This window comes from Enoplosus armatus, chromosome 18 (genome assembly GCF_043641665.1).
Source record: "Enoplosus armatus isolate fEnoArm2 chromosome 18, fEnoArm2.hap1, whole genome shotgun sequence".
In the NCBI taxonomy this organism is placed as follows: Eukaryota; Metazoa; Chordata; class Actinopteri; order Centrarchiformes; family Enoplosidae; genus Enoplosus; species Enoplosus armatus.
The window spans coordinates 18275961-18296947 of NC_092197.1; the positions used below are offsets into that span (position 1 = coordinate 18275961).

General features: G+C 44.1%; 2 protein-coding genes across 2 annotated transcripts; one reads left to right on the forward strand and one right to left on the reverse strand.

Moving 5' to 3' along the window:
* Positions 1 to 302: 302 nt before the first annotated feature.
* Positions 303 to 9420, forward strand: c7b (complement component 7b). Its single transcript, XM_070925115.1, is given in 21 exon segments — positions 303 to 309; positions 1410 to 1441; positions 1443 to 1460; positions 1462 to 1485; positions 1942 to 1991; positions 2230 to 2305; positions 2804 to 2945; positions 3170 to 3314; positions 3464 to 3602; positions 3966 to 4094; positions 4249 to 4492; positions 4951 to 5064; positions 5236 to 5402; positions 5755 to 5983; positions 6270 to 6441; positions 6595 to 6682; positions 6922 to 7054; positions 7649 to 7840; positions 8385 to 8487; positions 8568 to 8773; positions 9242 to 9420. Coding segments are annotated over 21 exon segments (2589 nt in total).
* A 759-nt stretch (positions 9421 to 10179) lies between these two features.
* On the reverse strand, positions 10180 to 20797 carry c6.2 (complement component 6, duplicate 2). Its single transcript, XM_070924139.1, has 17 exons — positions 20652 to 20797; positions 20276 to 20432; positions 19259 to 19403; positions 18853 to 18994; positions 18286 to 18424; positions 17593 to 17784; positions 17065 to 17308; positions 16014 to 16136; positions 15735 to 15901; positions 15381 to 15606; positions 15023 to 15191; positions 14605 to 14716; positions 13889 to 14021; positions 13529 to 13723; positions 12590 to 12677; positions 12213 to 12457; positions 10180 to 11575 (listed from the first exon to the last, which is right to left on the reverse strand). Exons 1-17 carry the CDS (start codon positions 20795 to 20797, stop codon positions 11391 to 11393), a joined length of 2808 nt encoding a protein of 935 aa, XP_070780240.1. The 3' UTR covers positions 10180 to 11390.
* Between the last annotated feature and the right edge of the window lie 190 nt (positions 20798 to 20987).

Sequence of the window (20987 nt, forward strand, 5' to 3'; positions counted from 1 at the left end):
AAAACTACTAAGTGCAATGTAACAAAGAAGACGTGGACTGTCCGTGTACGCTGTGTCAGGGCATAAAGACAGAACAGCCGAATAGTTTATGGCATCGACACAATATAGTTAGCATAGTTAAGGTGTGGGAGGCTACAAGTTGAGTTTAGCAAGTGCAAGACAAATAGTGGCGGTGTATGTGAGGCGGTATGTGTAGGGTGTGGTTGTGGTTGAGTGTGTATGTATGTATGTGTAAATGCATGTGTGTGTGTGTGTGTGTGTGGGGGGGGGGGGGTGAATACATAACTGCAAAATGGATAGGAATGGAGAGTAAAAAAAGAAAAGACAAAATAATAATACCAATCGTAGTAGGCGAGCTGGGGCATGTGGGATGGCAATTTGCAATTTGCAAAACAAGCCCCGTGCTGACATTCCCAACCACAGCGCAGCTGAGAAGAAGAAAATAAGTCACCACTAGGTGGCGACCACGACTAACTATGTATGTTAGTGAGGACTCGCAGCCCCACTGGCCTTGATCTGTCATGTGGTGGTTTTTCCAGTTGGATGAGATCCTGACCTGGCGAGGGTGCTTTTTGTTACATTGGTCCTGTTTTCTGGTACAAACTGTGTGACTGACCTCAGATCTTTCACAACTGTGTTCCCTTTGTAAAGCAAACTGAATGGTTCTCCATTTCTTGTGGACTAGAGTTGTCTGAGTTGTCAGAGGACTTTAAGACATCACATTTGTACGGCATGTTTTGAGATGTTTGTTGCAGGCTGTATGTAGAGGCGGGTGAGACATTATTTGCAGACCGAGTAAAAGGACATTTTTGCTTTATCGATGGAACTGAGTTTATATTTACAAATATAAAACATAAACATAAAAGAATTGAAACAACGGAAGATGTTTACGTATAACACTTAGTAAATAACTGTCTTGAATGAAGGTATTGTGTTTCTGGCAACAAATGTGGATTCAATTAAGACTTGTATATTAGCATAAACAGAGAATTGGTATTATAACTGAAGATGTGGACGTTATTTCCACGTGCATTTTGTGTTTGCCGAAAATTAAAATATGGACCAAATGGGGACTTTTTGGACCGTTGACTCAGCTTCTGACGGCAGGATTGTGACTCATTGGATTGTGACTCCTGTCATTTTTTTTTATCATGCTCCTTCTTGTACCCTTCAGCACTCAAAGCAAACAGGATTATCCCCTTTTTTTTTTTTTTTTTACTGGAAATAAGCTCACCGTGTTGTTGGGATCTGGGGAAAAGAACACTGGGTCTCTGTTCATGACTCACTGTGTGAACCAAGGCGGTACAAATCTGGTTATTCAGATTTGATGAGTGAGAGTTTCTTCAGAGTGGGAATTCTAGAAAGAACAGTTGAGTAACCCCCCCCCCCCCCTCCCCCTCCCCATTCAGCTGATTATATGACCCCGAGTGTTAGAGTGCTGGGACCAGACGAGAGGACCTGAACTCTGGGGAGCACATCATGAAGGTACTGTAAACTCTACAACCCATTTACCATTCAGATTAGCTGCCACTACAGCATTGTTTTGGTTCTGTAAGGAAGAAAAAGTTGAGATGCATTTAGTTAGGTGATTTAACTGTTTTTAATTTCCCTAAGTTTAGGCTATGAGTGTATCAAGGACATAAGACAAAAGGGGTGCAGGAAGTGTCTGAAGTACACACCTATCTTCATTGTGGTTTTGCACTGTAATTGTAATCAGAGACAAGATCATTTGATTCCTCTGAGAGATGTAAAGATAAGTAACTGTTATTTATGCCAAATAAAATGGGCATTTTTATGGCGTACAGTCTGTTACTGATGAAGAGTAATCTGATCTTCCCGCCAAAGGGATTTCCTTCATGTCATGACGATTACTGCTAAATCTGTTTTTGTCAGTAGCATGATCAAGATTGAGTTCATACTCGTCTTGCTTTTTGTGTACAGTTGGACTTGTCTTCTTTGGCATTGCTGCTCGTCTGTCTGTCTCCAGTTTGGTAGGTACACACACTGTCTGTACATATTACTGCAGTACCATCACTTGTATTATAATGTTATTCCGCTGTTTAGAATTTGTTGTCAGAGGACTGTGGTTTTGGCCTGTACCATATAGGCCTAATCTTATTCTGCCTCTGCATGTCCTGTATGGTGGATAATAAGTTTCAGTTAATTCTCAAGAGAGGAATTTAACGTGATTTTTTTTTTTTTAATAATGTCAATGTCCAATCCTCTCAGCTGTCAGCAGCCTGTGAACTGCAGATGGGGGCCTTTTGGAGAGTGGTCTGAGTGTGACGGATGCTCCAGTACAAAGGTACTTCAGAGGACACACATACTCGTACAGCACTTGTGAGGACATCATATAGACTGCTATTCATTGCCTGGAGGTGGGGTCAAAAGGTTACCACTATTGCGCAATAACTAAACCCAACCCATAACCTAATCTGCATCACTTTAACACTAGCTGTAAAACCGAGTCCTTTTCATGGAGCAGTTTATACCCTGGCAGAGCAGCACAGCTAACGTGATAGCTTCCTCTGTTCAGCTCTGGCTCTCTGTTTCCTCAAATGTCAGTGCTGTCTAAACAGTTCACTATCAGTGGCACAAATTCAGTTGAGCTGAATTTTGTTCCAATTTATAATTTGCAGTGAGTGACAGAAATTTGGGACATAATATGGAGTCACCAGAAAGGCCAGGAAAAAAAAAAAAAAAGAGACATAAATCCTAAGTCTGACATCTTGAGTACAGTGTGACTCATTTCATTTGTTCACTTCTTTAATTCATTTAATGTTTATGATCACTTCCTTTTCAGGTGCGGACTCGCCATGTGCAGGTGTACGCCCAGTTTGGGGGCGTGCCATGTTCAGGCGAAGCCACACAAACACAACCGTGTGTCCCACAGAAAGGATGTCCCCTGCAAACAGGCTGTGGGGACAGGTTCCGCTGCACCTCTGGTATGTTGCGACATATTTAACAAAAACGTGCCGACGGTATTTTTTCCATAACATTGCTATGAATTAGTATTTTTATCAAAGGTTCTGTTAAGGGTTTCACTTGATATGTCTCATGATCGCTCAATATTCTATTACACATTATATAATTCAATCAGACTTTACAGATATAATAAAAGACGGAAGGAGCGTTTTTGTGAAGACTCTTAATTGAAACCCTGATGCAGGTCAGTGTATCAGCCAGTCTCTGGTGTGTAATGGAGACCAGGACTGCGAGGATGGTCTGGATGAGAGGAGATGTGATCGAGACAGCAGCCAGTACTCATGTGGGATTGACAAAACACCTCCCAACTCTGACTTCACAGGAAGAGGGTGAGTAGCTACAGCTCCAACACCAGGAAACTGGGTCTTTGCTGCGCCCAGTGAGTTTAAATAGCTTGATATGTCATGTTTGGGGTGAAGAATACTGCCACCCATTAGATCGAAGTCCATCAAATGGATTTGTTGTCATGTGTTTACAGGTACGATGTGCTAACAGACAAACTGAAAGCAGGTGTGATCAACACTCGGAGCTTTGGAGGGCAGTGCAGAAAGGTTTTCAGTGGTGACCATCAAGTCTATTACAGACTGCCACAGAGCATCCTCAGGTACAACTTCGAGGTGAGTCGAACAGGAAATGTATGTGTTATGTTGTCATGTTCACAGATAAGGGGAAAAGGCCTCCTCTGCAGGCAAATGTGATTTTACATAAATACTATTAGACAGTAAATGATTTAATGTGCTTTATATTTTCCTAGTGAAATAAACCGTCTTTTGTGACTGATTACGTTTTTAAAAAGTGCACTTATATGGGTTTTCAAAAACCTTGCTGCAGCTTTGTAACCTTGCGACCGACAGGTAAGACATTGCCATCCCGAGAGTCACGCAGCTAGCACGGCTGGAAATAAAGTAAAGAGCGGTGGACGACGAGCTACTCTCTACAGCAGCTGATGAAACGAAAGGTTGCCTTTGTTTGTGCTGCAGGTGAAAGTAGACAACGACGAGAGCGACGAATCCTACGAGAGCTCCTGGTCCTACATGCAGCACATCCAGGCCGACGCCTTGGTGGGACACGACCGTCGCACCTTCCACAAGGAGCTCACTGACAATAAGGTAATGATATAACCTGATCTGCTTCACGCATCACTTATTTTAGACCTTTGACAGGTCGGCCGGATATTGCCGTCCTGTGGCTCTGTCACTAGTTGGGTTAAAGGTTTCTATTCACCAGCTTACAGGAAATGACATCTTCATATCTATCGTTCAGGCCTACAGACTTTTAATCCTGAAGAATAGAGTGGAGCTGGCCCAGTTCCAAAACTCTGCCCCTCAGTATCTGACTCTGGCCGAAGGCTTCTGGAAGGCCTTGTCCTCGCTGCCGCTCACGTATGACTACTCTCCCTACCGCCGGCTGTTTCAGACCTACGGCACACACTACCTCTCCGAGGGCTCGCTCGGAGGCGAATACCAAGCCCTGTTGGAGATAGACCGCCAGGCGCTCACATCTAGCAGTAAGAACGATTGGTGTGATACTTGTTGCCATTGATATTAGTGCCTCTGCATACCCAGACATCTTGATTCAGGACATCAAATCTGAAGCAGAGTGAATGTGATGTGTTGTATTTTTAGGGAATATTGTGAATTTGTTTCTTGCCTTGGCTATTGGTCAGTACCACATATGAACCTTTCATTTATAGAATAATCAATAGTCTACAATTTCATTTTTGGTTCCCCTACCATATGAACAAGTTGAAAAGTAAGCCACCAAAAGTACATGTACTTGTTAAAGACAACTTTCATCAAATATAGATTAGCTATATACTGTATATATATATATATATATATTAATCCAGGTTCATGCCAGTACTACGCTTATATGTTCTATGGACCAAAATTTGGTGCCTGTCAGCTGATAATTTGAGAATTTTGACCTGTTTGGATCTCTCGCTCCTGCCTTGTTTGTGTAAAGATACAACAGATATAGAGTACCAGAGGTGCTGGAGAAAGGTGAAACGCCGTCTGTTCAGGAAGAAAATCAAGACCACCTGTGAAAAACTGACAAAATCTTTATCATCCAGCCACGGTGAGTGAAAGCCTTCTTATTCAGAGCTTCAAACCACAAAGTGTGCCCTGGAGGGGCAAAGAAATCTCTTGATTAACTCTGATTACAATGTACTTTTGTAAAGTTTGGATTCAACTGAATAAAATTAAACTTTACCACTATTACACAGTCTATATTGTCATTTGTCTGCAGGACACAACGTAAACAAGACGTTCATTAAGGTCAACGTGGTCGGAGGAGATCTGGCCTTGACAGGCGCTCTCACTGTTCTGGATCTGGAAAACCCCGAAGCTAACGGAGAGATCTACGACAACTGGGCCTCGTCTGTCAAAGACGTCCCTGAAGTCATAGACCAGAAGGTATGGCAGTCAGCACAGCCGGTTGACCATTATATAACATAATATATACACGCTAACACGCTAACAGGCTCCCTCACGGTGAATGTCTCAGTCCTGAACAGGCCTTTTTAAATCTGAGGCATGCTAATGTTAGCATGTCCTGTGAGTGCTAAAAGATAAAGGATTCTTTTTCTGTACATTATCAAATGATGATAATAAACATATTTTTTTTATTGAACATATTCATGTGTTTTGGTTAATTATCCTTGAATGAGTATTTTGTTTGTCAGATGTTTTGGATCTTTTCAAACGTCTGTGTATTTCTTTCCTTTTCAATACATGCACATTAATAAGCTGTCGACTTGTTTCCCAGCTGCGTCCTCTGTATGAGCTGGTGAAGGAAGTGCAGTGTGCAGGTTTGAAGAAGCTCCACCTGAAAAGAGCCACAGAGGAGTACCTGGCGGAGGAGCATCCCTGTCACTGCCGGCCCTGCCAGAACAATGGCCGGCCGCTGCTGACGGGCTCCGAGTGTCGCTGCGTCTGCCGGCCGGGAACCTCCGGGCGAGCCTGTGAGAGGGGAGCTGTGATTGGAGAACAACCGGGTAAGCAAACGAAAGATACAACCAGATTCAATTCCAAAGTAGTTCTGTTAAAGAGTTGAATGCCAAAGATGAATGTTGATGCTAGTATCAACATAAAATAAATGGTAATGATTAATAACCCGGTATGGTTGAACATTACAGAATAAACCAAGATTTAATCCAGGTTAATCCAAGTTTAATCTATTATATTTCATAAGCCCTCTCTCTATTGAAAAGATCTTTACCTATCGCCAAAGAAAAAAGTATAAGTGGTTTTATGTTACTGACTTAATGTTTTCTCTCTCAGGGGTGATCCATGGCAGCTGGAGCTGCTGGTCCTCCTGGGGATCCTGCTCTGGGGGTCAAAGGTCAAGGACCCGAAGCTGCAACAACCCTGCCCCCAGCGGAGGTGGCCACCAATGCTCTGGACTGCAGGTGGAGCAGAAGCCTTGTGAGGACGAAGACATCCAGCACTTACAGTAAGGATACATGAACACACACACACACACAAACTTGTAGGTCACAGATGTACTCTAACCCTAACCTTAACCCAAAACAAGTCTTAACTCTCATAAAACCAGTACTCAGTTTTTAATATTTATCTATTCTCACTGTAAACTCTTTGTGTGCAGGATGATGGAGCCTCAGTGCTTTGGTATCTCTGTGACTCGGCCAAAGACATGTGGGCCGCCTCCAAACCTCAGCAATGGATTTATTCAGGTAAGTTTGCTTGGTTGATGCTTTATTTCCATTTGTGTAAATGTTGGAGACCACTACGCTCTTTGGTTTTTGGAGAAGATTGCAAAACTGTATTAGACTGCTCTTCTGAAAGTAACTTTCTCTGTAATTATTCTGAGGTTTCTGTATTGTTCGTAGTTATTGTATGGCACACAGTAGAGGAGGTGAAGGGAAGTGCATGTTTTGGATTATAGCTACTGTTGTTGTATTTTTTTTCTCAGAATCCCAGAGATTCTTACCTGGTTGGAAACACGGTGGAGTACTCCTGCATATACGGTCACTACCTCAGTGGAGACGCTGTGGCTGAATGCACTGAAGACCAGAGGTGGAGGGCAGGAGCGATGGTTTGTAAAAGTACGTCTTCGCTTCATTAACTCTGCCAGGGAGGTTATGTATTCTGTTCTACTGTTCGCTCATCAGCAGGATATCTCATGGATCAACTTACTGTAACAAATTTAAAGTTCGAAAGTTGAGCCATTGGCCGAGAAGAAATTTGTTTCTGTTCACCACCATATGGCCATTTATAAAGCTCGTGGTGCTTTGTGCTCATAAACGTTTTGTTCCTGGATTCCTTTGGCTCAGGATGAATCCTTCAGGATAGGCCACACCCCTTTCTGCATGAACACATTTTCTACTATTTTAAAGTTTTTTCACCATTCCTCCTGAAAATGTCATCCAATTTTGATCAAATTTGATAGAAAACATGTTCAGATGAGAAAGAAAAAGTATTGCACAAATGAAAATGAAAACTTAAGGGATCACCGTCATCAGTTGCAGCAGTTCATCCTGAGGGGAACATGAACGTCTGAAACACATTTCACGGAAATCCATCAAACCAAAACAAGTCAACCTTGTGGTGACGTGAGAGGGAAAGTCTCGGTTGTCTAGGAATCACAATGGTGTCATCTTCTCCTCCGCTTGCCCCACATCCCTCTTTTCCCATCCCAGGTTCCACGTGTGGTATTCCCCTACTCAACAGTGACGTTATAGCCACGCCCACCAAAGCAGCCTATCAGATTGGAGACAGCGTGTCCCTGTCTTGTCCTGCAGGGTCTGTGCTGGATGCTGAGGTGTCAGAGATCATGTGCAATCCCAGTTTGCAGTGGTCTCCTTCTCCGGACAGCGCTCGCTGTAAAGCCGGTACAGCACCTTTATTCTCAGTAATACAAATGTCGTTGTTGTAATGCTCTGTGCTTTCAGCGGGTGTTGCTTCTCAGACATAAAGTTATACTGTGAAATATTTTCAATTTACTGAGAAAAGGATGCAAAGGACATGTATTGTATCGACTTCAGGACCAAGAAACTTGGACAAACCCATAATTCTCACCAGCTCTGCAGCTCTACTGAGCTTTTTTTTAGGTTGTCGAGGCCTCAATCCTGTTTCCAGCAGCTGCAAGCAGTTGTTGTCAGACACAGTTAACGACTGGGCAGGTAGTGTCGTTTTTTTATTTTCCCACTGTAAACAGCTGCCTGCTGTTACGCTATGAGAGCACTGAGAGTGAAGCAAAGCGCTAAACCAAAACAATGAGCTGAAAGTAGCTATAAAGCCCCGCAGGGCGACGGGAGCTGCAGAGTGGGGTTATAGCTTTGAAGGTTCACGAGCGACCCCTTTCACATATTTATTTATTCAGGGTTGTGTTTCTGTGGACACACACCAAGCCTGCTTTCTACGCTTTCTTCTCAGCGCCCACAGCTCCCGCTCCTCCGTCTGGCCTGAAGTGTAAGCTGTGGGAGAGAGTAGGAAAAACTCAGTGTGTGTGTAAGATGCCAGTTCAGTGCTCGTGAGTATCATTTTTCATAATTATTTCTGCATTACACACTGGGAAATGGTCTAAGGTTTAAAAGTACAACAACACAATTAAGATACCTCCAACATGTCGTCTTCGTTTAGGACTTCCCTGCAGTTGTGCGCCAGACTCGGCTCAAGCAGAACCCGGTTGCTTGGCGTTTGTCAGCTCGGAGCTCTGCAGTGTTTGGGGCGGAGCTTCACCTTGGCCAGTGACGGCGACTGTGACTGGCCAGTGGAGACGTCCACGTCCTGCGAGGACTGCAAACCGGGGACCATCTGTCAGGGTGAGTCTGCTGGACCTTTTTTTTTTTTTTTTTTAAAAGGAGATTTCCCATTGATTACAACTGACCGCCATTTCAGTCGGTTATATTCACACTGCACTTATCTCGACATCAAAGTCCGATTTACGCAGATCGTTCATTAGCCAAACTGAAAGTGATCGCACTCGAAATGTTACTAGTAATCCCTCACCGAAGCAGTGAATTAGTCTGTGGACTGTGATGGATGTCTGCAGCTGTCAGTTTGGGTAATGAATTTACTCTTCACCTCGTTCCTTTTCCAAAGAAGTCTAGCTAGCTAGTCTGATCGTCTGACTGCGAGTGCTTCTTGCTCACTTTTTAGCGATGTCACCGCGTTCCCCGATCTCAGGAACGATGGGCAAACATCCTTTGCTTCTTTCATTTGAGGCGTGTGTGTGTGTGTGGCTGCGTCAGTACATGCAAGTCGTTTTTTTTTTTTTTTCCCTTTCCTAGAATCGACAAGAAAATGCGTATGTCGGAACGCGTCAGAATGCCCTAAAGACTCCGCCCCTCTGTGCGTCAGCTCTGGTGCTGGCGGCGTTGCCACGACGATGACCGAGTGCGAGGTGGGAGCCAGGCGGTGTGCCGGGGAGCAGGTCAATGTGATCAGTATTGAGCCTTGTCCAGAATAAAGATGGCTCCTAGTTTATTTTTCACACTGTATTCAAAGCAGGAACTTGTTTTTTTTTTCTCAATTGTAAATAGTAAGTAGTATTTTTTTAACACTTGAATGATGTAAATATGTTCCTCTGCCAATCCTGTGGTGTCTTTTTTTATATTTGTCATTTGCATGTAAAGTAAATGTAAAGTTTTGTTCCAAAGGCTTTGACAAAATCCTAAATGAATTGTTTTTGTTACAGGAGGTGAATAAAACTCGTTTCAGAACACTCTTGGTTTTGTTAAAATATTAGAAGGGGTTCCCTTTCTAACTGCTCGGTCAATTATCAGATTCATGAAACGGACAATTTTGCAAATCACCAGTAATGAATTCAACATGTGTTGCTTCCAAACGCCTGTATGGATGCAGACAGTCATGCTGCGGTATAGTCTCACTTTCTAAGGTGGAGGGGGAAGCTGAGTAAACCGTCTGGCACTAGGACCCATTTGAATGAATGCTTCCTTGTGTGGTTTGAGTCACCCAGCCTGCGGTGCACAGGTCATTGTTGGTGTGAAACAGCGCTTGATTAATAAACACGTGTGGCGACAGTTTATTGATTTGCCTGCACATGTAGTGAGAGATTCTCTTCTGCGCTAAAACACCAAGGACAAAAAGTGTATTTGCACTGCAGCCGTTATTGCAGTTATTGTATTTGTTTGCTGCTTCCACTTTGGTCTCTATTCAGATATTGCCATTGGGCATTTGTCATGCTGTATAATCAAAGGAGGAAGTCTTTCTCAGTTGTAAAACAAACCTTTTATTTTTGGTGAAGCGGCGCCTGGGTCCAGTTTGGTCTGGGTCCAGTTTGGTCTGGGTCCAGTTTGGTCTGGGTCTTGTGTGTCTGGATATCGCTTGGTCACATGAAGAAAAAAGTCGTGGTTTGAAAAATATTCTAACTATTGAGCAAGAGGAGCAGACAATGTTATGATTTTATATTTTTATTATTACGTGTGCTGAAGCACATTGAGCAAGTGTAAATATTCCACTCTGTGCCTGGAATTATTGACCACACGAGTGTCACAAAGTGAGGAAGTGATATGTGTTGAAGATCAGAGCTGTTCGGGGGCAAAAACTATTTCCAAATAGCGTGACTCATCTTGAGTCACCCCCCCCCCCCCCCTCCCGTTCATTAGACATCAGCAGTCTAATCATCAAAACAAACCTTTAAAAGTACCGTCATTGTACTTCCTTTCCACAGCATCTCCACGATCAAAGACTCGCTTTTGTGACTTTGTCTTGTTAATTAGGGGTGTTTTGTTCCTCTTGTTGATCTTTGTTTGCACTGTGTAATGTCTTGGCAAAGCCAATCTCACCAATAAATTCTCCAAATGACATCATGCGCTCCAGATTTTCCATTTTTGCCCAATTTATTACAAACCCAACATATGTGGCACTGTTAACACCTTGTTGTGCCTGTCACCAAGTCATGATCCAAATAAGGCAGATTTGATGTGCATGTGTAAATATCACATCCCAGATTCCCCCGTACCAAATCTGACATTAGGCGGCAGATCCAGTAATCCTCCAGTATAATCATACATTTGATATATAACGTTTATAACAGTGCTGCCATCTAGTGCCTTTCAGAAAACATTTCAGAAGGCCCTGAAAGTGAACTAGATGCACTGCAGCCTACCAAAGCGCCCTGTACCACCTCCTGATTTAGAGATGCTCTTGGCTTTCCCGTTGCACCCCCGATTAGGTGTGACTTTGGTCCCGAGTTGCGTCGGATACATGGACCCCTGTATACCTGTTTGTCAGCCTAGTGTTCCTATTAGAAATCGTGTAAAGAGAATAACACCGTGCAAGATGTGCTAAAGCCTATAATGTCTCTAAATGAGAAGAAGAAACCCATTTTGTATGGTTGACCATATGTAGTTCACATTATTTTAAACCTGCTACTTCTTGATAAATGATGAAAAAGGGAAAGCGTTAAAAAAAGGATCATCTGGACCCACAGACGCCCTCATTGAGAATCTCAAACTGATAGCTGGCGCATTTGAGGGCGGCCATGGAACAAAGGGCCATGCTGCGAGTCGTCTGGGTGCTGGTCAGCCTCACACAGAACTTGTGCTCTCCAGCTGTGGGGCAGTCCCGGGCAGCTCTGCACTCACACTTCTTCTTAGACGCTGAGGACAGACGGGAGCTAGCGTTAGGGAAATCAGCTGATGTGACATGTGAAGTCTTCAGATATTCAAACCAACCAGTTGCCTATTGAGGTTTTAAAACTGCTTTACTGTATACCTTGAATGTATAGACTTGAATGAAAATGGCTTCCGTGTTGTGCGGCCCACTGCACATATACAACCTCCATAGTTTAAGAATCCACAATACATGGAGTAATAATCGACCTCGTTTGCAGTTGAAGGTGTGTTGTCGACAGTTTTACAGGCGTCTCTTTTATGATGGTGGTCTATGGGGAAAGTGCTTTTTGCACTTGGCCACTGGGACAGGGACATCCATCGCCTGGGTGCAGCACCGGCACATATAGCCTTGGCAAAACCACAGCACTTTGGTTTTTGTACGGAATAAACAAATGAGATATAACGTGTTCATTAGTGAGCTTTAGAGGTGCGGGTAGGTTTTTCCCCTTCGGACAAAACCGGGCTAGCTGTTTCCCCCTTGTTTCCATTCTTTGTGCTAAGCTAAGCTAACCGTCTCCTGGCAGTAGCTTCATCGCCTGACTCTCAACAAGACAAAAACAGCTAAACCACATCAGACAGCAAACTTTATGGAAATGCAAAAATGGTTTCATGTCAGACTTACCAGAGCAGGTCTCCCATTCGTAACAGGTGTCGAGATCGCAGGGCTCCTGAACAGAGCTCTTGGAGGACATTTGGGCCCTGAACTTGGCCCACTCCAGTTTGGCCGAATTGGCGGCGTCACACGCACCCTCGTTGACAAAGAAGAGCTGATCGCCGTTGCAGCGGCCGGCGTGGAAGGAGCAGAGGGACATCGGCACGCCGACGCCGACGTCCATGTTCAGAATGCAGAGGCTTCTCGGTTGTGAACTGCACACACACACACACACGTTTTATGATGAGCTCTCTCCAAAGCTTGTTAAAGTGTGTACGATTTTATTTAAAAATGAAACTTTTATACGTGATGGTGAGACATAAAGACAAACATTCACACAAACTCACAGGCAGCTCTCCCGTTTAATGCAGACACATTGAGAGTCCTGCAGTTTCTCTCCTGGACGACACCGGCTCTCGGGGACAAACGGCTCCTCTACGTTCGGGAAATGCACAGAAACAAGAGACACATTTGCCGTTTCCTTCATACAAAACAGAGGCCCCATTTCGGCCCGTCTCACCCACTGCACAGGGAGAAAAGTCCAAGCCCAAAGACGACGCCACACTTTTATTTATGCTTTGTTGGAAGTGTTTTCTAACTATGTGTTAAAGACAAGGATGAGGAGTGAAGCTGCCAGTATGCTTCAGTCTGACCATTTCTGTCAGTTTCCTGAACCGATGTTTTGCACCCACTGCACCCTGTGATTGGTCTTTCTGTAGGTCTCTTCTTTCATTTGTTACGCGACAATTTCTGTCACTAGTTCTGACTGAGCACAATCCAACCCTAACTGCTAGGTTCGGATGGCATTCCCACCTCTAATAAAGAGCAGCCGCTTCCTTACACTTTTTTTTGTGGGAGGCATTCCGGGACAGCCTCATCCACTGGGCGAGAGACGGGGGCTAACAAAACACGTGGTCAGCTTATAAAATATGACACATGGTTGCAGATTAAACTACTCAACAGTGTACGAGATGGTTGGAACTAGCTACATCAACCAGCTATGACATTAAAATGCTGCTGACACATTAAAAGGCTCAGTGGAGTGGCAGTCAGAGTGTTTTTAGGACATTTCTGAGCGGAACAGGATATAAATGCAGAGTATCATTTATCAGAAACAGTCATAATAATATAATAATACAATAGGTTTTATGTAATCTATGTTTATGGTCCATATGAACCAAAACATTAGACTGCATGAAATGTATTGGATGTGCAAGTTTTTGGTCCCCCCCCTCCCCCCAAATTTCCCATGACTGTGGGGGCACAAAATGTATACTCTACTGTACCACTGGTGCAGCGTAGGTCGGCAGGTAGTGGAGGATCCCAAGTGAGACTGTTGCTGCATGTGTAGACGCCGCTTGGCTGGGGCTTCAGGTCCGGCTCGTCACAGTTCAAACCCACTGAGTCCCCCACGTTGTACTGGTCTTTGTTGGGTAAGAGCGCCATACCATCGGGGATTTCAGGAGGAAGGCACAGTCTCCCTAAGTGTGCAGAGGACAGATTTTAAGCCAAACGTGGATATCAGGTGCAGAAATATGTAAAGTTCATCTTAACGGTTACTTGAGTTCATGGAGAATGATGTTGCAGGCACATAGTTACCAAATGACCAGACTTCTTAGGTCACTGTCGGTGGGAAACAAACTCACTGATGCATTTTCCTTTCGGCTGACTCCACGTCCCGTCAGGAAGACAGTTGATGAACTGAAAACCCTCCAAGTCGAATCCAGTGAAGCACACAAACTCCTCATCCTCACCAAAGCCGTAGTACTGCTTTGCTTTCTGGCAGAGAAGGAAGTTCATGAATACAAGAAAAGTCAGGAAAAACACAACTCTAAACCCTCCTGGGCGTCTTTCTTTTAGTTTTCATAGTACTTTGTCATCATCCCGCCAATCTCGTGCACATTATGTGCTTTTCTTCGAGATGACTGAGTCTGATCATTCTGATACAATGAGTAATAAATCATAACTGAGAGATGTGAAGTGACACTTTATCATTTTGAGATACACTCTTTTTGTCTCGTTGTTATTTTTGACTTACCGAGGCATAATTGAGAGATAATGAATCATAGTTTTGTTTTGGTATGTTATGAAATATGGAGGGGTTAAAGTAAAGTGTGAAGAGATACTCATTCATATTTCTATTTTTTTTTTTATTATTCTTAGATTTTCATATATGTATCTATTTTCCTGGCAGAAGTGAGTATTTCTCACAGTTTTGGTCAGTTAGCTAACCAATAAGCAACAACCTACAGCTTCTGTCTCTCTTTCGCACATTACTATCACTAAGGATATGGTCAGGGTTCTTCGGAGAACCCTAACCGCGGAGGGTTCGTCCAGCTGAGTCTGGAGGGTTAGTCTTTACCCTGAGGAAGCTGAAGGCAGGCTTCTGTGGCCTCAGACAACCCTGCACACCAGGAGGCAGCTCGTCGATCCAGCCCACGATGAAGTCGTCATCATCGTCGCAGGTCTCCTGTCTGGACAAGAAGACATGAACCAGAACGTACAGTGAATCTACACCTACAGCGTCGACGAAGACAAAAAAAACGTGAGAGTGTGTGTGCGGCAGCAGTGCATCAGTGGTAAAGTTGTGATAATGTTAAAATAGGTCAAGATTTCAGTGAGGAAAAGCAGTGTTTTAATTTGATCATCACGCAGTGTTGAGACAAAGTAGTTTCCTTCATGGGGTGTTTAACTCTCACGTTAATGTAAAAGCATGAGAAACTGTCCGTCTAATATTTGACTTTTGAAGAGAGATGTTTTAAGCAAACAGTTCATCCTACTTTTCAAAGATGGAGATGTAACATGGATCCTCATGTCGGCGAGGGCCCTCGCAGGGTCGGCCTCCTTGGAGGGGGGCGGGGTTGTCACACCGCCTCGTCCGGTGCCTCTTCATAGAGGCTCCGCAGCTACTCCACGACCCCCAGCAGCTCCAGTAACCATCCACTTGCTCTGTGGATATTACACACCAAACCACATTCCCAGTGTGAACACAACCAAAACCTGGTTAGAACCAGCTTGAATCCTCTGAGACACAGTAGACTTTTGTAGTCTACCCTTTTCTCCACCACCCAGCAAAAGTGTTGGCATGACTTAACTTGAGCTCCAAGCATATTGTGTTCTGCAGCTGTCCCGCTGTACCTGAAGTGTAGTCGGGAGCTCGTCTCTCACAGTTTGTGCCAAATGTGCCGGTTTGGCAAACACACTGGCACTCTGTGCCGGAGAGAACAGGCTTGGCGTTGTTGGGGCAGGGAGCGCACTTGCAGGTATCAAACTCATCCAGGTACTGCAGCAGGGCCTTCCTCAGGTGTCTCCTCTTTGTGGCGGCGCATGGGATCCCCCGAACCAGATCTACAATGGGAAGCACCTGGACATACATGCACATACAGCTTTTTTTGTAGTCTTATAACTTTGTTTGTTTGTTTTTTTTTTTCTTTTTGAATTTTCTGCAGGATTGACATGAGAATTGACATTTCAGTGGCGTTTGATTTTAACCTTGCTTTCCACCACAACAGGGTTGTCGAGAACAGACTTGGCCCAGTTCTTGAAGGATATTCGGTCTGGAGCGGAACCCTCTCTCTCCCAGGACAAAGCCTCTGCCTCCCCGAGTCGACCTCCCCTCACCATTGAGAAAGACTTCTCTGCTGATTGAATGTACGAGCCTGGACCAAAGAAATGTTTAAGGAACAAATGAAGGGAAGAGCGTGGTGACAAATAAGATCTGTGTTCTTTTCACAGTCAGTGAGCCATGAACAGCAGAGCTGGGAATAAAACCTTGATATTTCTCAGTCATCCTGTTGTTGGAGCATCGGGTCACACTGCTGTGTTGTGAGTACAAGATGACGGTGAAGGTGGTCTCTTTGTTCAGGCAGCCACTGACGTGCTCTTCTGTTTGATCTATTGGAGAGGAAGAGTGTGGAACAACATGACAAAGAAATAAAGGAAAGGGCAACAAAACATTATGTAGGACTATAGGGGTGCTCTTTCCCCCCCCCCAATAATTCATATAGTCATAATTAAATAGAACAGGTAAAATACATTTTCCCCAAGTTGTGTTTATTCAATGAGTCCACTCATTTGGGGTTTCATAAATTCTAAACTCTCATAGAAAGACCTGAGAACATAACCATGACGCTAACTTCAAGTCAATTAGATAGATTTTGATATTATACGTTTTATGTCCAAAAAAAATCCTTTCCATTTTTATATCTGCTTAATGTTGGGGGGGGGGATGCTCAACTGAGCCACCAAAAGTGTTTTAGTAATATTGAATATGATGTTGTATTCACGTAAGAAAAACCTTTTAACACACATTTCCACACCAGGGGAACATTTAGCCCCATCTGTGACCACCTCCTCCTCATGTCGTTTGGGGGAAATGTTGGACTTTCAATTTGATTCCGTCGAGGAGAGAGACGTCGTACGCAGGATCAAAATACCTCTTGAAGATACAAACTGCTGCCCGATAACGGTTAAAAAAACAACAACTTCTAAATGTTTGTGTGTAGGGAATGCTACACGACAGAACCACGGAGTAATGTGCCGAGATGGTGCTAGGGAACACCCAGCCCCAAAACATTTAACTGAACTTTTCCAAAATGGAATACATATCAGGATATAACATGAGTCTTTGCCCCACTGTTGATGTGGGCATTCAGAAGATGACTCAGAGACTTTGGCCTTGGTTGGACCACAGGTCATACGACCTAGTTTGTTTCAAAAATACTAAACCCTTTCTAGTTCTCAGTTTGTGTCAAGACTCTAGTATTACCACTGCAGCCAGGGTGTCATTCTGGATTTTGACCACCTGGCTGTGCTGTTGTACCTAAACTCCTGAGCACCTCTCGGTTGAACTGGTACAACAGGTCATAGTGGCCTCCCAGTTTCCCTTCGGAGTAGTAGTGTGTCCCGTAGCGCTGGAAGACGTCCCTGTAGAGGGCATAGTTGTACTCGACGGGAAGAGCGTGAAGGAACTGGAGGAAAGGCTGTGACAGGACGAGGTCCCCTGGGTCCCTCACCTTGAACGTGGACACGGGCAGAACCTGGCTCACCCGGAAAAACTTGGAGTCCTATGGAAGGAAAAGTAGGAAATGACTAAGAAAGATAAGGAATACATGAAGAACATGAGTATAGCTGCAACCAGCAATGTGTGTGCATGTGAGTGTGTGTGTGTGTGTGTGTGTGTGTGTGTGTGAGCGCTCTTGTACCTATATGTTGTGGGGACCATGTTTCAGACTGTGAAAGCGGTCCTCAGTTCTTTATGTTAAGGTTGGGTGATTAGGGAATGCATTATGTGAATGACGGTCCTCACAAGTATATCACTACAAATGATTGTTTGATTTGATTCACTCACCGTTTTTTTTGAAGCTTCAAAAGCGTCCTTGTTCCGGCTGAGTTGCGAATTAGAACCGCGACTGAAGAAAAGGATGATGAATAATGTGTCGCCATCTGATAGGCGGTTTGAAGACGACGTGGTCCTGGACACACTGATGGGCTCGGTGTGCAGCTCCTGGGGCTCGGTACTGAAGTCCTCCACCACTCCAACCTTTACAACCGCAACCAAAAAATCAAAATCTATAACAACAAGTGACCGTGGCTGCCCCTAGTGGTCGTTTCAAAAAGATAGCAGACAGCCTCATTTTTCTCCAATGTGTATTTGGTTTCACTTGTTATTTCCAGTGCTCAGAATGAAAACAAAGTGCTGTTAGTCCCTTTTCACATTATGGAATTTAGAATTTCTATAATGAATAAAAGAGGCCAGGAGATTTTGCTGATGTCCACAACACAAAGTCATACTGGTTAAGCAGGGTTTATGCTTGGCGCAGTGTCCCTCGCGCAAGGGTCGCGCACCTCCGAATTTTTGTAACTAAGCGACATGGGTGATGCGCACCTCAGCGGCCCTTGTGGTAACTCTCTTGGACTTCTTGCTTATTCACAGAATGTTTTCTTTTGTACAACACAAGGCCTATTTTGAATCACTGAACAAATCTGAGGCGCGGGAGGTGATTCAGAGGTGTGGAACCAGGCTTACGAATAATAACACTACCTTAACGTCAAAGCTCTCAAAGTTGTGAGGGACTCGGTGGTAGAGCAGCGTGGTCGCGGGCCTCCTGAGGATGCAACTTCCTCCCATAAACATGTTGTCCAATACCGCTCCCCTCTGCTTCTCCGCTAGAGCATCAAACCTGGAAACACAAATCAGTGAAAAGCCAAATCTCATTGACTTTTCTTTAGAATAAGCACTAAAGCCCAACAAGACATCGGCAGACCAATATAACTGGCCAATATCAGATAATTACTGATAAACCGGAGCAATGTTTTCTAGGCAGCATTGAATACATACATATGCTTAAGTTTGATATTGTTTGTTTCGTGTGTTTTTTATCTATATATTAAATTCAGTGACTTTTACTGTTCTACTGTCTTATATTTACTGTTGCTGTTGAAAAATAGTCAATTGTTCAGCTGTAATATCTCAGCCAAGACATATTTTTATCTCAAAATGCTTTGACTTGACGAAGAGGAATGCGATTCATGAACAACAACATGAAGCAGGGAGGCATTAAAAGCTAAAGTTGTAAACTCAGCAGTGACCTTTTGACCTTGTGCTTACCCATTTCCCACCAGGTCAGCCCCGGGAGCCACTCTCCTGTCCGCTGGACACACAGTCTTAAAGCTGACACAGTCCCTCTCGTCAGAGTTGTCCCCGCAGTCGTTCTGTTTGTTACATGTTAGCGTCGAGTTGATGCAGCGGTCTGCAGCAGAAAGGATGTTTTGTAGACGATGTAATGTTGGCGTGTGTGTGTGTGTGTGTGTTGTGACAGAAGATTAGAGATTAAAGAAATGCGTCCGGCTCTGAACATATTTGATCTGATTACCCTCAATCAGCTGGAGAACTTGAAAAATGAATGAGAAAAAAAATCAGTTTAAAGGGACATCACATTTAGAGGATTGCACATGTGACACTTTCCCCCCCTTTTCATTCTAAAACACACCAGTCATGTCAAAACAGCACTCACCATTATCACACTTAAAGTCGCCTCTGCAGTCGACGGACGTTAACTTGCACTCTTTGGAGGTGAAACAGCGCCTCTCTTCGGACAGCTCCTCGCTGCAGGCCGTTCCACCAAACTGGGACGGCCTCTGGAGAGACCGCGTCCGGAGCTGTGGCAGAGAGAGTCTGACTAAGATTTCAATTCCTTTCAGACAGAAGAATAGCCAGAAGAGAAGGAACAGACGTAGACGCGGACATGCGTTTGCTTACAGACTGCCCAAAATGTGGGAAAAAAAGAATGAAACCCTGCTCAGATTTTCCCTCTGAGAGGAGAGTTTGAAGTCTAAAGTTAGAATTAAATAAAATAAAATATTTGTAGCGCTTAGTCAAACATACCAAATGACATTCATATAGTACATTTTGGTGAATCACTGCCTGGATTATGATCCAGGCTGGGCTTCACGTCCTGAGAGTTTAGGTTGAGGCAACAAAAGCATTTAGTTTAAGGTGTGAACGTGAAGTTGGCTTCTATCTTTTCAAAGTAAAGGTTCTTATGGAATACTTATGGCTCGCCACAGGCGCAAGTACAAATAACACTGCTGGTTTTAATGTTTATGAGGACGTTTGATATTAAGTGAAATCGAAAGTGTGAGTTTTGTGCGTGGGCAGCGGTTATAAATGAGACCCCTGATCTGTAGAAAAAAATAATAATAATCTACAAACGTGAGGTGCAGTTACCAGCTACACCAGCAGGTGGTGACAGTCAGTGCTGGAAGAAGGCTTAAAAACTCAACTGCATGCAGCACTATAGACACACTGTTGTTACTTTTTGTAGTTGTTTGCCATTCTGCACTAGCAGGAAGTTATACAATATATATAATAATCTAAAGCTCCTAAAGCTAGAAAATGTTGCCACTTTTCCAGTCTGCACACCCTACACACTACAAAACCTGCAGAGAATGAGTTCTGTAGCACGGAGTCGAGACACAGCCATGAGATGGAACGTGTCCGAGTTTTGCAGTGTGACTTGTGTGTTTCTTGCCTGTTTATTGATACAGGGCGAGCAGTCGGACCAGGGACCGAAATCCGTCAGCAGGCAGTTGATGGGGCAGGCCTTCTGGTTACAAGCCCTCCAGTCTTGTTTTTCACACAGCTCATTGCAGCTGTTCCTCCAGAAATACGTGTCATAATTAAATGACCTGTCAAAAAAAAAAAAAAAGAAATGCTGTTTTACATGCAGCAGCTGTCGGCACCATATTGCATTAGGTATTTCACGGCAATGACTGGAAACAGCAGAGGAGAGAAGAAAAACACTTCTTGATCGCAGTATTTCACAACTGCTTTGACTCGATTTTCACGACAGTTTCAATTTGCTCCTAACTAAAAAAATGCTCCTGACTCTGGCCTCAAAAGCTCACCTGTGCCTTTGCTGGGTACCTTGATTGCAGGTCACGGAGCAGGTGGACCAGGGTCCCCAGGGGTACAGGTCACAGAAGCAGGCCAGCCCGCCCGATATCCAGCCGAGGAGCTGCAGCAGCAGGGCCAGCCGGTGGGAAGGAGCCATCAGGGTTCAAAGTTCAAAACTGGTTTCACCTCCTCTGAAATGGTGACCAGGCCAGAATCAACAGCTGGATTTTCAATACACTGATAATTCATTGCACTTTTGATAAACACTGCAAAATGTCAGCGCTACAAACGGGCTGAAATCAAACCACGCTGATTCCCAGCTGAACATCTCAACGTCAACAGTCTAC

What these genes read in the sequence shown, in the direction of transcription:
- c6.2 (XM_070924139.1), bottom strand. Translation starts at nt 20,797, where the DNA reads ATGGCTCCTTCCCACCGGCTGGCCCTGCTGCTGCAGCTCCTCGGCTGG. An exon ending in CGCCCTGTATCAATAAACAG is followed by an intron (nt 19,404 to 20,275) that starts GCAAGAAACACA and finishes TCTCTGCCACAG; the next exon opens with CTCCGGACGCGGTCTCTCCA. An exon ending in TTGAAGCTTCAAAAAAAACG is followed by an intron (nt 17,309 to 17,592) that starts GTGAGTGAATCA and finishes TTCCTTCCATAG; the next exon opens with GACTCCAAGTTTTTCCGGGT.